Source organism: Nelumbo lutea, chromosome 4 (genome assembly GCF_056320005.1).
Source record: "Nelumbo lutea isolate HS-2025 chromosome 4, American lotus-T2T, whole genome shotgun sequence".
Classification (NCBI taxonomy): domain Eukaryota; kingdom Viridiplantae; phylum Streptophyta; class Magnoliopsida; order Proteales; family Nelumbonaceae; genus Nelumbo; species Nelumbo lutea.
In genome coordinates this window covers 39,486,611-39,500,970 of record NC_142687.1, presented here as the reverse complement: position 1 = coordinate 39,500,970, position 14,360 = coordinate 39,486,611, and the positions used below count along the sequence as shown (strand labels likewise).

The 14,360-nt window shown below is 36.7% G+C and overlaps 1 protein-coding gene across 4 annotated transcripts in view; it reads right to left on the bottom strand.

Moving 5' to 3' along the window:
- Positions 1-9,482: 9,482 nt before the first annotated feature.
- Positions 9,483-14,360, bottom strand: part of LOC148855330 (2-oxoglutarate (2OG) and Fe(II)-dependent oxygenase superfamily protein) — a 56,185-nt gene continuing 51,307 nt past the window's right edge. For 2 of the 4 annotated variants that reach the window (XM_088985122.1, XM_088985121.1), the window contains exon 8: positions 9,483-9,932. In XM_088985122.1, the coding sequence (XP_088841248.1) occupies positions 9,582-9,932 (351 nt within the window). In that variant the 3' untranslated portion in view covers positions 9,483-9,581. Of the gene's footprint in view, positions 9,933-13,057; positions 13,189-14,360 lie in introns of all 4 variants that reach the window. The other 2 variants (XR_016113033.1, XR_016113034.1) reach the window with 2 other exon arrangements.

Below are 14,360 nucleotides of genomic sequence, written 5' to 3'. Positions count from 1 at the left end.
TAGAGGATGTGAATTTTTCTACCAGCTTGTTGAGAGAAATTTAAGATCAAGATTTAAAATATGGGACTGTATTGATCAATACGTATCATATTGAGGGCTTCCCGATGCACCTTTACAGGAGATGTTTTGGGCTCAATCAGTCCAAAAGGTGGACGGACCTTAAACCAATTCCTCTGAATCAGATTCAAAAAAACTAAAAAAAAAAAATAATAAAACTACCGGTATTGCGATATATCAGAAAATGTATACGATATTTTGAACCTTACTTGAGATGAACATTTAAGAATAGGGTTTTAGAAAAACCAAGTGAAAAGGGCGAAATGATTGAAAAAAATTAACATAAAAATAGTTAGGGTTTTAAAAATGTATAATCTCGGAAATGATAGTCATATGAGAATATTCCATGTAGTTAACTAATGGAATGGTGACAACAAGGGGAAAGTGCTGGAATCAAGTACAGGGTTTTTTTTTGTCCCAAAGCAAAGTTCAGGGACAAATTGTCATGATCATCCCCCCATAGGTACAGGGTGGGTATCTAATATTCTAATTTACCCAAATTGAAAAGATTATCTCTTCAAACAACCTGATTTTTTGAATTATTAGGAATCCTGTTTGGAATGTATACCCTTGGCTAGAGTCTCAACTTTCAAAATAGCAAAATTTCCTAATCCAGTCAGCAGAGGAAGCTTCCCATACAAACAAATCTGCTTCTTCCCATGGAGGCTATCTGGTAGCCAATCTAGTCTGTGTTGATAAATCTGTTAATCTAATCCGTTTTCATAAGATAGGGACCAACTAGGTTGGCAACATGTTCAACTTCATAAAGTCTATATTAATCTTGTATCCGACTAGTAGTTTTTACTATTAATATCAACTGTTGGGACATTCATTTTTTAAAACAACACTTGATCCATAAAACATGGCTTATTTTGCACAAATGGCAAGGTATGTCAATTTTTTTTACAAGGATAAAGAGAGGAGTTAAGAGACACCTTTGGAGCTTTAAATTAATTTGCCACGTGGAAGATTCTTGGATCATTTATTGAGGGAGGTTCACTAAATGACCCAACTAGTTTGCTAAATAATCACAAACTTGCCACTTTACTTCATTCTTGGGTCATTTGATTATCTGATTGATTTTTAGTGTGACTATTTATTTGTTTGATACAGGAGTCATCTGATTAAGGGTTTGTACCATTCTTGGGATGGGGCCCATAAAATACATGTCCCACGATGTCTTCTAATGTATTTTCATAGGCACACAATGTCTGTAGGGCTGAGAGTATAGGAGTTACATCCACACTAGTTGGTACTAACTTTCCTCTATTCACATCATATGTGAGATCCTCTGTGATGTGTTTGCTGCTGCATACCAAGCCAATGTTTGTTATTAATTATTAACTTGTTTGTCCCCTAATCCAATAATTGATTCTTCGTTCAATGTATCCGAGTATGTAGAACTAATCAACCAAGTAAACAAACAAAAAAAGAAAGACAATAAAAATGTATCTCATTCATAAAGAATTGAATGCATCAGTGTTTCCATTATGCTTTCTTTGGTTGCACTAGGTAAAGTAAGTAATGTCGCCTACAATGGCGGAGGCAGCAACGCATTCAACCGATTTGTGTGTACCCTTCCTAACATAAATAAGAGCAATGTTGCTAGGAGCACTTTCACAAACAAAGCCATTTGCACAAAAGCTTTCAACCGTCTGATCAGTTTGAGATTATGGGTTGGTATCAGATGGGCACCACCATGATCTGTTATTAGGGCTGCATGTTGGGTTGGTTGCCCAACATAAAGAATTTCAACTATATCAAGCCCGGGTTAGGGTTTGGGCCCATTGAAAATTTAACAAATTCCTAATCCAATCTGATTTAAGCCCGGGTTAGGGTTTGGGCCCATTGAAAATTTAACAAATTCCTAATCCAATCTGATTTAAGCCCGGGTTAGGGTTTGGGCCCATTGAAAATTTAACAAATTCCTAATCCAATCTGATTTAAGCCCAGGTTAGGGTTTTGTAAGTTAAAAGGACCAGGGCAAACCAAAAAGGACATAGATAGAAATGATTTAAGCATTAATAATTTAACAATTAATGATATGAGTTTATGGCATTAATGGAATGGAAAGCCAGAATAGGGTTCATATAGCCAACCTAGATATTTGAGATAAGGCTTTGAGATCTTCACCTTTTACCCAACAAAGGAAAGAGCTATTGCACAAATGATCTCTTTGCTTAGGCCCTGTTCACTTTTCATTAAGTTACTTATCTGGGTATTGACCATATTCTTTTATTTTCCACGTGAATAAGACAACAGCCGTTTTAGTCAAAAAAAAATCATTATTAAAAGGGCAAGTGATACCCAGAAAAAATAAATTCTACATAGACTCACATAAATCTGAAAAAAAAAAAAACACAGGTTTCTTGATCGATGGGAACCAAAATCCCATAAATAAATCAATGAACAACCCCTTAACAACGAGAAAACCAAGCAAGGAGCCCCACTGTAAGCACTCCATTAAACAAGTTTATGCAACCTTTGAAAAATCATACCCATGAAAAGACACACTAGTCGGGTGTAGGTATTCATGGGCTCACCCACTCAATTCGTTTTCAGGTAACTGTTTTTCAAACACTTACCTGGGTCAGTGCATTTACATATATTCTTTGCTGCCTAAGTAAAATTTTCTTCTTTTCATTATTATCTTTTACCTTCTTTGTTTTAGATGCCTGTTTAAAAAGGCATTTTTGTCTCATTTAATTATAACAACTTTCACCTTTAGGTAGGGGGGCCCATCTGAAATGCATTTATATTGGAATGGGTTTTGTTGAACCAATATCTGGTCTATTTACAAAAGATAAGAATAGAGGTATCAGTGTACTAGGTTTGGGTTCGATGCAATATGAATTAAAACCAACTTGAACAAGTTGGACAATCCAAATAAGAAATTGAATTGGACCAGGTCCAGTCCAAAATATTTATTAGATTGGATTGGACCTGGTCCATCTGTAATAGACTCATGTTGGACCGGATCAGATTGGACCAATATAGGTCCATTAACAGCCCTAATAATTACGTTTATCAACAAAGCAAAATTAGCAAAGATGTAAAGACATCCAGTGCTGTAATAGAGTTGGACTTTAATCTGATCATGCAACATTTTCAATCCTAGTTAACCCTTTTCTCTGAGTTGTGATTGTAAGATGCCTCCCACAATCTATAAGCCTCTTGCCACATATGCACAAGGCAGCTGAGAGGCCAGACAGTTTGGCTCTATCTCACCACACATAAAGAAACATTTTCCCATAAATGATAACATACAAGTACAGTAAATATTCCTAAGTATAATGTTGGGATTCCTCATAATCCAGATCTCTTGAAAAAAAAATGCAAATACCCTAAGAGCATAATATCTAACTGAACATTCAAAATATTTCTGATACTTATATATTAAATTTATTGGGAGATATTCACAATATACAACTGGACTCTCCATTCTCAGAGTACTCACACGGTTTTTGCTTTCAAAAAATCCCATCTCCACATCGATCGAGAGGTATTGTTACAGTGGGAAGAAGAAGAAGAGGAATATATACTACAGACATGCAAATTCCAGGGGACTGTCTCAGAGTGTGATTGAACCAAATTATTTCTCTAGTCTTCAACCTCTTAAGATATTCTCCTTCCCTTGATTTGAAAAGCAAATTAAATAAATATATTGCATGACAATGAATGTGGCGCTGAATGTGGTAGATGGCCAATGTGTACGAATGCCGATTCTGAATCTTATAATCAGACAATTTGTGGAACTTAGAAATAATTGTTTCCTTGGAAACCGAAACAAATTAATTAAACAATGACTCGACAAAGTTTTCTAATTCCTATGCCTCTTACCTTTTTCTAAACAAAAGAAAATGTGACTGTTGCTAAGAAACGACTGGAGAGAGAAGATGAGATTGTAAGCATTGAGCTATTGTTGGATTTTTCCAGACTGATGCTTCATTATATATCCTCATCAGTTTTGCTAGAATTTACCTTAGCTATCAGATTCCAACTATCTCTTACATAGTCACTACAATTAACCACCTCCTTTCTTGGTATTCTCTTAGTCAATACAGTTAAGATTCAAAATATCGATATTTATGATTAAAGTTTAATTGTTATTAATCATAGTCGAATCCCTAAAAGGTAGATGGTGGCTCAGTTGGTAATAACGGAGACCTGGATCAAATCCTATGGCCACCAGGGTTAGGTAAGGTTTAGAGGATGGGGATGGGTTGCATTGCTTTGTGTTAACCCCTTCAAAAGAGTATAGGTATATTAGAATGTTAATTAACATTTAAAATTATTATAATGCCCTAACTCTCAGTATTTATGTGATCACTAATCCTTGATACCAATATGATATACATATGATGTAATATGTATCGATACTTTGAACCTTGGTTGTAGTTCTATGGTTGATGGTGATGCTGTGTAATCCGAAGTGTTTTGAATTGAACATGTAGTTAGATAGTCCTATCAACTAGACGGGGTCGAACAGACTGAAACTGAATCAAAAATTCGATTAACCAAATTGGTCGGTTTGGTATTTTAAAAAAACTGAAGGTACCGGTTCAGTTTTGATTAACCAAAATAAAAAACTGGTAGTTGACCAAACTGACCGGTAAATATATATATATTATATTTTCTATACAATATAAATTAATAAATATGCATTATATAAATATATATATACTTATAATATATAATATATTATTTATTATTTAAAATATAATATTTTTTATATATTTTTAGTGGTTTATTATATATTTATATATTTTTATATAATATATATTATAATTAATAAAAAATCAACAAACCAAACTTATGGTTAACCGGTTGGCTTTGATTTGGTTTCGGTCACCAGTTTTCCAGAAACAAGTCACCCCGGTTCGGTTTAAAAAATAAGCCCATGGTTCGGTTAACCGAACTGTAAGCACTCCTAGTGGAAGGACGAAGTTGCACACCGAGATCTGCAACCATAGGAAGAGTCAGAGGCCCAAGGAGTTATTCCCCAAGTAGGCACTCCAACGCTTAATTCAGTAAGGAAATAAGGTTGGTTAAGACGAGCTGATCGGAATGATGCTAGTTCTAAGCCAAAGAGATGATGTGAAAGGGCGCTAAGTGAGTAGAGAGCAAAAAGTCCTTTAACTCAAGTGGGGAGTGCTTATTTATAGCCAAGCATTTGTGTTCTAGTTGAATAAGGCTTTCGAGGTTGTCAGGATGAGGTTATCCATCGAAGTCTTCGAGGGGTTTCCCTTTCCTCAGTAGAGTCAACTTCCTTGTCTATGTGAAACACTCCTTCTGTCTCACTCTTCCGTCATGCAATTTTGGTCAACAATGCTGGCGTGGTTCGATGAGGGAGGCCACAGAACTCACCACATGGTGTCCTTGGCTAGCTCGACAACCACCCGAGCAAATGGTACTCTGAACATCTTCTACATAAATTGATTTTTTTTAAAAGATTTTGAATTTATAGTCACAAAAAAAGTCATAGAGAATGCAATCCAAACAACAAGCTCATTGGCTTGTGTAGATAAAAGGATTTTTTTTTTTTAACCAAAAGAGCACCTTGAATGAGATATAAGCAACTGTAACTCTTAATGCCCCGTTCACTTTTTGGTAAGTGCATTTACCCATGTTCTTTTATTTCTCATGTAAATAAGGCAATGACCATCTTAGTGATAAAAATTCTATTATTAAAAGGGGCACTTTTGTCCCATCCAAGTATTGGCAATTTTCCCCTAAATGGGAAAGTAATTTGCCCACCTAGGAGATGAGTATCACTTACCTGGGTAAATGAAACCCAGAAAAATAAACTTTCACTAGTCCACATTTAAATCTGAAAAATGAGCATGGGTTTCTTGGTCATTGGGAATCAAAATCCCATTGACCAACTTTCCCCCCTCTCAAAATCCAAAAAAAGAACGCCCCATAAGTGATTATAATAAATTTTATCGATAATCATTTTTATTGAAAGCAAAAATTCCCCTTTTCGTACTGGAAAAAAATAACTATATATTATCATAGAAATTTCAAGAAAAAAGGTAAAGTACAAGCAGCCACCCTATTCAAGAAAAGAAAAAAAAAAGTAGACTGCACAATTACAGCCCCCTCCTAGTCTACTAGTAGACCTCTTCATGGGCCAGGCTCGGGCCAGCCTTTCACTTGTCACTAATGAAAATATACTAGGCCCGAGCCCGAGTCTGACTCTGGTAAAAAGCCCGAAACCCGAGCCCGAGCCCGAAGCCCGACCTAATTGAAAAAAAAAACAATTTTCCCTATTCAAATTAGAATTAAAAATTCAGATAGTATTTTTTTTCTATTTAAATGAACAATGGTTCTATAAGATGGTATTTTTCCCTTTCTTTTATATTTTAAAACACAATTTTACATTCTTAAATCGAAAAATTTATTCAAATGGACATAATCACATAACTAATTTTAAGTTTAATATTAGGTCGGGTCGGGCCGGGCTCGGGCAGGGCTATTTTGACAAAACCCGAGCCCGGCTCGAATTTATTATGGACCGGGCTTTTGGCCCGACTTTAAGCCCACGGCCTATAAGCATGTTCAAGCCCGTCCGGGGGTCGGGCCGGGGCGAGCCGGCCCATCGGGCCACCCGGCCCATGAATAGGTCTATCTACTAGTAACCCCCTATAAATCGTATCCAGCCCATGAATTTGACATCAATCCACAATCAAGATTCATCCCACCTGTACGGTGGGGTTGACATTTTTTAGGTGGATTGAACAATAAAAACCCCAAAAAAAAAAGGTAAAGTACAAACAGCCACCCTACAAAAGACGCAGCCATGCATTTACAACATCTCCCCATGAATAACGACATACAAATACAAGGAGATGTTCTCAATATGACTACAATTTGCTGTAGGGCTGGTGTGGGGAGCAAACCCGAGTTTGGGTAGTGATACTTAGGTCCCTGTTGCTTCATAGAGAGACCCCTAGGTAGTGTTTGGGAGTGCTAATTATTGGCAGTTCTAAATGGGGTTTTAAAACAAATGCTTATTAAATAAGCAATTTATGAGTGTTTGATGAAAAGGCACTTCTTTCAAATAGGGGATGTTATAGGTATTTTGATAATTAGGTGGTACGCCAACATGGGCCAGAAAGACAAAATGCAAGTTGATGAAAAGCGTAACTTTTTGCTTCTTTGAAATGGGCCTTTTTTTGGGTGAAAAAGCGCTCATTAGGCTTCTTCTTTCCAAATTCCCAGGTGCTTTTGGAATCTTTTAAAACACTTGTAAAAAATAGTCCCAAACGCCTATCCTGGATTCCAGCTTTTTGTACCCACCTCATGTACATGCTTAGACATTTATGAAACCCCAAACTATCATTCTATTATTTTGAGGCTAATTTTTCCTACTAAATTTATTTTGTTTAAAATTCTATCTCTAACCTATTTCTCTCATCTTTCCCTCCCTCAGAAGATATCTTAGAGAATGGTGAATTGTATTTCTTCCTCATCAGGGTTTGGAAACACAGTAACCCCCCCCCCCCAAAAAAAAAAAACCCTAACATACTATGCTTTATCATGCCCATTTGCATCATTTTGATAGCTTTTTCTCTTAGCACATTTAATAGTTTTATCTTATTCGTCAAGTCCCCACTAATGGATTAGGGTCCAAATGCAGGAGTCCTGAAATTCAGGGAATCTTTGTCACAAAACATTGTGGGGTTAAGGGTCTATTTGATTCCTCTAATTTTTCTCTTAAGAGGAATCTTTTAATTAAGAGAAAATTAGTTTTTCATTTCCTTTTATCTCTTAAAGCACAATCATACAAATTTTAGTTTTTCAATGATATTCCAAAAAGATAAACAAAAACTCTTATATATGAGGTCAAAACAGACATTTTATAGATGAACAGACCCTAAGTGTTATGTCACCATCCCATAAATTCAGAGTGACAATATATAATAAATTGGGAGCCCACCAACTTGATCAAACACTGCACATCTTACCATGAGACGGGCCCACCATAAAAATAGGACCCACCATGTACTAGATGTCCGGTGTCCGATCATGTTGGTTGGTTTTGTTTGCAGTCGACTCGTAATGTAATTTACCCAGAACTGAATTCTCTGCTGGTTCTTTAGCGCATTTCACTGCTCAAACACGAGGTCATTTGAAATTCTGAAGTGTTATCTTCTTGGTTCTTACATGCTTAGCTTACTGAGGCAATTGATGCCATCAGTCCCTGACCAGATGGACATTGCCTCGTCCTTCCTTTTTCCGCCCCCTTTGTAACGAAACAAACGCAGCCTCATTCTCCACTGAAGAGAAGCAGATAAGCAGATAACACATGTAAAGATGCAAACATAAATATGGGTTAAAAGATTTCGTAAATGAACAGTCACCGACAGGAAATTGTAACCCCTATATGAAAAATGCGAGTCCCATTTGTTTCTTCCAAATTTCCGGCATAATGTTTAAGTAACAAAAACGAATAGTAGACGCATACATTAATAAATATATATGAAAGGAAGGTAGTCAAGCCGAAGCCTCCTCGTTCAGACACATGGCGCTCTAATTTTTTAGAAAACAGTATTTTAGAAGTGGCTAATTACGATGATGTTCAGAAGTGTGGGTATTTTTATGAACCGATTTTCAAGAAAATGTTCATGCTTCCAAAACCCGTTTTTCATAAAAAACGTTTCTATCACTTTTTATCACGTAGATGATTTTCATCACCATTTTTTATGTATGTGCTGGCAGGTAAGCACCACATAGGATACACATCAGTCAACCGTTGGGAGAAACAGTTCACAGATGTATGAAACACCAAATTTTTCAATAAACGCCTGATTTGGCATTTCATGCATCAGTGGGGTCCCAATTTACGAGGCGTGCCCAATTTTTCAATAAACGCCTGAACCAAACATTCACATATATGGGTGTTTGTTGAAACACCAATATGAATCTGACGTGACACCGTTTTTTTTAAAAACGGCCATGATTCCAAACATCCCCTACATTTTTAAATAAAATTCAAAATTCAAATCACTTTTTCAAAATATTTAAATTAATAAATACATGTTCAACCGAATAAAAAACATACAAGGTGAGACCCATTAAAACTACCACAAATACACAGTTCAAAATTTTTAATATAGAATATTTAAAAATTTGAAATAATTCAGATCATGGACCCATACTTAGTACGGGGTCATGCCTAATATACATTAATAAAACAATTAAAATTCATCAAAATTTTTGTAAAGCATTTGTTAATTTTATTTTATATGTTATATACCCTTATTTTCCATACCCCTGAATTTTTGAAACGAAAAAAAAAACTAAAAAAAATATAATGCACAAGGTTCAAAATCCCAATGTTAAATTTTATCAGAAGGTCCTTACTACCAATGAACAAGAAGTCAGTCACTGCTATTAAAAGCTAAATTGGTTGGACCATGTAAAGAAGTTGCGTATTTTATTGTAAATATCTCAAATAAAAGGCAACCAATGTTCAGGCAGTAACAATGAATCCTGGCGCATTGCACTACCTACATTGATCATGTACAAGTATCACTCTCTAGGTACATCAAGGGAACAGAGAAGATAGATTGATGGGTTCTCCAGAATGGTAAGCTCATCAGCAATTCCTGCCTTAACTTGCGGGAGTAACTCTCCCAAGCTTCAAGTGCAGCAGTGAAGCCTGCCCAGTGGAAGGAAGACTGTCTGGCCTCGTCACAAGACACGCTGCCAAAAACTGTCCTTGCAATTTGGATGTCACCTAGTGGTATAGGCTTCAAGCTGTTGTTTTTCTTCAGTTGTAATTGGAAAAGTGATACAACGTTACCACTTCCTCTTCCAACTGTGGCTTCTTGATATTCAGACGCTTTCCAGCTATAAAACTGCAGCACCTATTCAACATAGAGAGTGAAAGGTTACTGGTTCAACCATTTGGGTTGAATACCATCAAAATATCTCAACCCTTAGATATTAGTGCATCTTTAAATATATGCATATTTGTATGTATATGGATATGTATGCTATGATATATGATTTTTTTTGGTATTTGGTATGATATATGGAGTAAAAGAATTGAAGGAGGGAAGGAAGAAAAGCCAGGTCGCCAACACCATCGCCAATGTTGCTCTACTTAGGTCGCCAATCTCAAGGTCTCTGGCTCTCACAGGTGACAAAGATCATCTATCTCTGTCTCTCTCTAATCTCTTCTTTCTCTATCTGTTTCCTCCTTTATGTTACAATAATATATAATTTAACATATTTATAAATAAGTATATATATCCATATATAGAATATAATTTAAATTTTTATTATGAAATTTGAAAGAGCTAGGGTCAAACCAAAAAGGACAGAACAAAATGATGAAACAAGATTTATGTTAGCCTACACCATACACTTGGGATAAGACCTAGATGATGATAGTGATGATTTTGAAATTTGAAAATCTTGATCTTTTCAAACCATGACCCATGAACAGTATGAACATTTCACTGGTTTAACCGTCCATGTTGACAGTTTTTTTATCAAGTCAACGTGTTTTAAGATTTTCTGGGTATGGGGTATAACAGACCCGCCATTGTCTCTGGGTCAACAATCTGGGTGAACAGGTCGCAAAAAATGCTTAAAAGTATTACAGCAGATCTACAAGTATTATAGAGCTCTCTCTGTCATTACAGCCACTGTCACCACCACCACAACCACAACAGCAAGGCCCTATGCATGTTTAGCCATATCAGGATTTATATCAGTATCCTAAATTTGTATGAGCATCATTTTGTCTGGTAAATGATAAAATTTGCATTGATGATAGAAAGAGTATACAGTATATATTTTTAATGAGATATAATTGCATGCATCTCCCCCACAGCTCCCGATAGAGCCCCAAATAATAAAACATAAGTTTCGTTTTTTTTATAGGAAACAGTAACTTTCATTAAACTTAACATGAGAGGTAATAGGGCCGTCACCTTCACAGACATAACGTCACTCCTCATCATATAATCAACTTACAAACAAGCCCAGAATAAAGTCTCCCGATTTACCCCTTGCTTTGCTAAAGTCTCAGCCAAAGCATTTGCTTACCTCCTAGTCCATTTAAGTTGTGCTCCTAGCTCTCTTGTTAGGTTCAATATTTCCCTTACGGTTACAGGTTGTCCAAGGGACCAAGTGCCCAAACTTTTTGTTTGCATCCAACTGCATCTCTTTGATCTGTCTTGTGGTCTTTGTGGCATGGTGCCTGAAACAACCGACCACCTGAGCTTACACTGTTCTATCACTTCTAAGGTGTGGGATCAGTTTCTCAATGCACTTGGGATCAGTTGGGTTATGTCGAGTTCAGTCAGAGATTTAGGTGGCGTTTGATAAATCTGAAAAGTTAAAAAAATATTAAGTGTCTGAAATCTGAAAAGAGGCATAAACGCTTTTCTACTTTTTAGAAGATCTGAATCCATAAGTTTGTTTGTGTTGGATCAACCCTTTACCATCTGAAATTTACTGATTTTACTATTTTACCCCTAAAACATACTATTTGGAAATGTTGAATTCAATTTGCATTATCTCAAAAAATAATTTTCAACCTCAAAATAATATACAAATAAAAAATAATAAATTAAAAATTACAAATTAATAAATGAAACGAATTAAATTAAAAAAATAATTAATGACTATAAAAGTATTAAAATAATTAATAATTTACACAAATAAAAATTAAAATAATATTTAAAAATTAATGAAATAATTAAAAATTACTAGTTAATAAAAATAATTAATGTTTAATAAAAAATATTAAAATAATTAATAATTAATAAAAATATTATTATTATTCACTGAACCACCACTACAACGTGTTGTAGTGGCGGTGGTAGTGGTGGGAAGACAGGGGAGGGAGGGGGAGAGAGAGAGAGAGAGAGAGAGAGAGAGAGAGGACAAGTGGAGAGAGAGAGATATAGCCACCATTGCAAGTTGCAGCGGCAGTGGCGGTGGTGGGAAGACAGGGGAGAGAGAGAGAGAGAGAAAGAGAAGACAGGGAGAGAGAGAGAGAGAGAGCCGCCACTACAAGTTGCAATGGTGGTGGCGGGAATACAGGGCGAAGAGAGAGAGAGAGAGACGCCGCTGCAAGTTGCAACGGTGGTGGCAAGAATACAGGGCGAAGAGAGAGAGAGAGAGAGAAGACAGGGGGGAGAGAGAGCTGCCACTACAAGTTGTAGCGGCAATGGCGGGAAGACAGGGTGAAGAGAGAGAGAGAGGGAGAGAGAGAGAGAGAGAGAGAGAGAAAGAGAGAAGACAAGGGGAGAGAGAGAGCCGCCACTGCAACTTGCAGCGGTGGTGGCAATGGTGGGAAGACAGGGGAGGGAGAGAGAGAGAGAGGACAGGGGGAGAGAGAGAGCCGCCACTACAAGCGGGAAGACAGGGCGGGGAGAGAGAGAAAGAGAGAGAGTGAGAGAGAGAGGTTGAATGTTTAGGTTTTCTAGGTTTGGGGTTATCAGGGGTAACTCGCATCATTTCCAAAATATTGTAAGGATATTTTGGACTATGCACCGGCTTTGAAACGCGTCTGAGCACATTAAGAGCAGGCCCAAAGTCTGATTTTCAGATCTGAAAATAGGATTCAGACCAATTTTAAGAGGTAAAACCAAACAAGGGGTGAGGTCTGAAAAGTAGCATTTTTAGATTCAGGCCTCTGAAAAGTGCAATCAAATGACCCCTTTATGTGTTGCTGGAATGTCAAAGGTCTGAAGAAAAAAGGAAAGATTGTATGGAAATCTATTCCTACAGATGTACTCTGGTCTATCTGGACTGAAAGAAACAACAGAATCTTCTGTACCAAAGTGAATGCTGTTAGCAGACTGATATCTTGGGTATCTGTAAATTCTGAGTTCAAAAACTAGAATGTGTCTGATCTGTTAAGATCCCATTCCCTTTGGAGCTTGTAACCTGTTCTGCTTTTCTGGCCAATCTCAGTGAGGCTAGGGAGCTGATGTACTATTTGCTTGTTCATTTCTAATAAAACTTATCATACCTTTCAAAAAAACACCTTCTAAGCCTCTGGAGTCTGGAGAAGCACCAGCACTTCTGCTCTAAGTGAATCACCCAACCCTATTGGGCCAGAGAAAATGGCCAGAATTCTTCCTCCCGCATCTCTAAAAACACCTCCAATAACAAAACATAAGTTTCTTTTAGGAAGCTTCTAACATGTATTTCTTTTTTTTTTTTTCTAATGTTTCTAGAAAATACCGCATCAAAACACACACACACACATTCTTGGATTTGTTTTGTTTTTACTCATAACAAAGAGAAAATATTCTGTAGTTTGATCAGAGAAACAACCTTGTTTTCAAACCAAAAAAAAAAAGATGTTTTTTATTGGAAATGATGACTTTAACTAAATATAATAATTAATCATCATACACTTTCAACCACTCAGAAGTCAGAAAATGAGTGTTGACCCCAATCAAGTTCGAAAGTCACAATACAACCCAAAAAAAGTTCTCCGTGAAGGCCCCCTGATTTGCCAAACTATCAGCCACAAAGTTGGCTGACCTCCCCATTTGCAAATTACCCCAGCCTCCCTTGCTAAGAGAAGAAATCTCCTGAATAAAAAAATATGAAAGAAAGTAGTTTCTTGAAGAGAGAAGGAAGAGAGAAGGAGAAGAAGAGAAGATGAGAAGTTGAAAGAAAAGAGAGCTAATTAGTCTGGCCGCCCCCTTCACTTATTATTTATACTAAAATAATAGACCAGACTAATTGGCTCAAAAAGCAGCATATATAACATCAAAAAACATAATAAAATTTGGACTCACATAACTATTGTGGTCCCCACCTCCTATCTAACAACTAACATAAACATCTACTCAAAAAAACATCATAAAACTAATTAATCTTCAACACTCCCCCTCAAGTTGGGAGTAAATGTCACACATTCTCAACTTGTGTAGATCATGTTCAAGCTTGTTCCTTGCCACCCTTTAGTGAGAACATCAGCCAGCTGCAACTCTAAAGAGACATAAGGCAAGTAAACTTCTCCGATTGTTACCCTTTCTCTTATAAAGTGTCTATCAACTTCAACGTGTTTTGTCCTATCATGCTGAATTGGATTGTGGGCAATATTGATTGCAGCCTGATTGTCACAGTATGACATCACAGGTTCTTCTGCTTTCACCCCAATCTCACTCAAAAGAGATCTAACCCACTGAAGTTCTAAGACACCATGAGCCATGGATCTATACTCAGCCTCTGCACTTGACCTTGCCACAACCGCTTGCTTCTTACTCTTCCAAGAGATCAAGTTTCCACCTACAAAGGTGCACACTCCTGATGTAGAC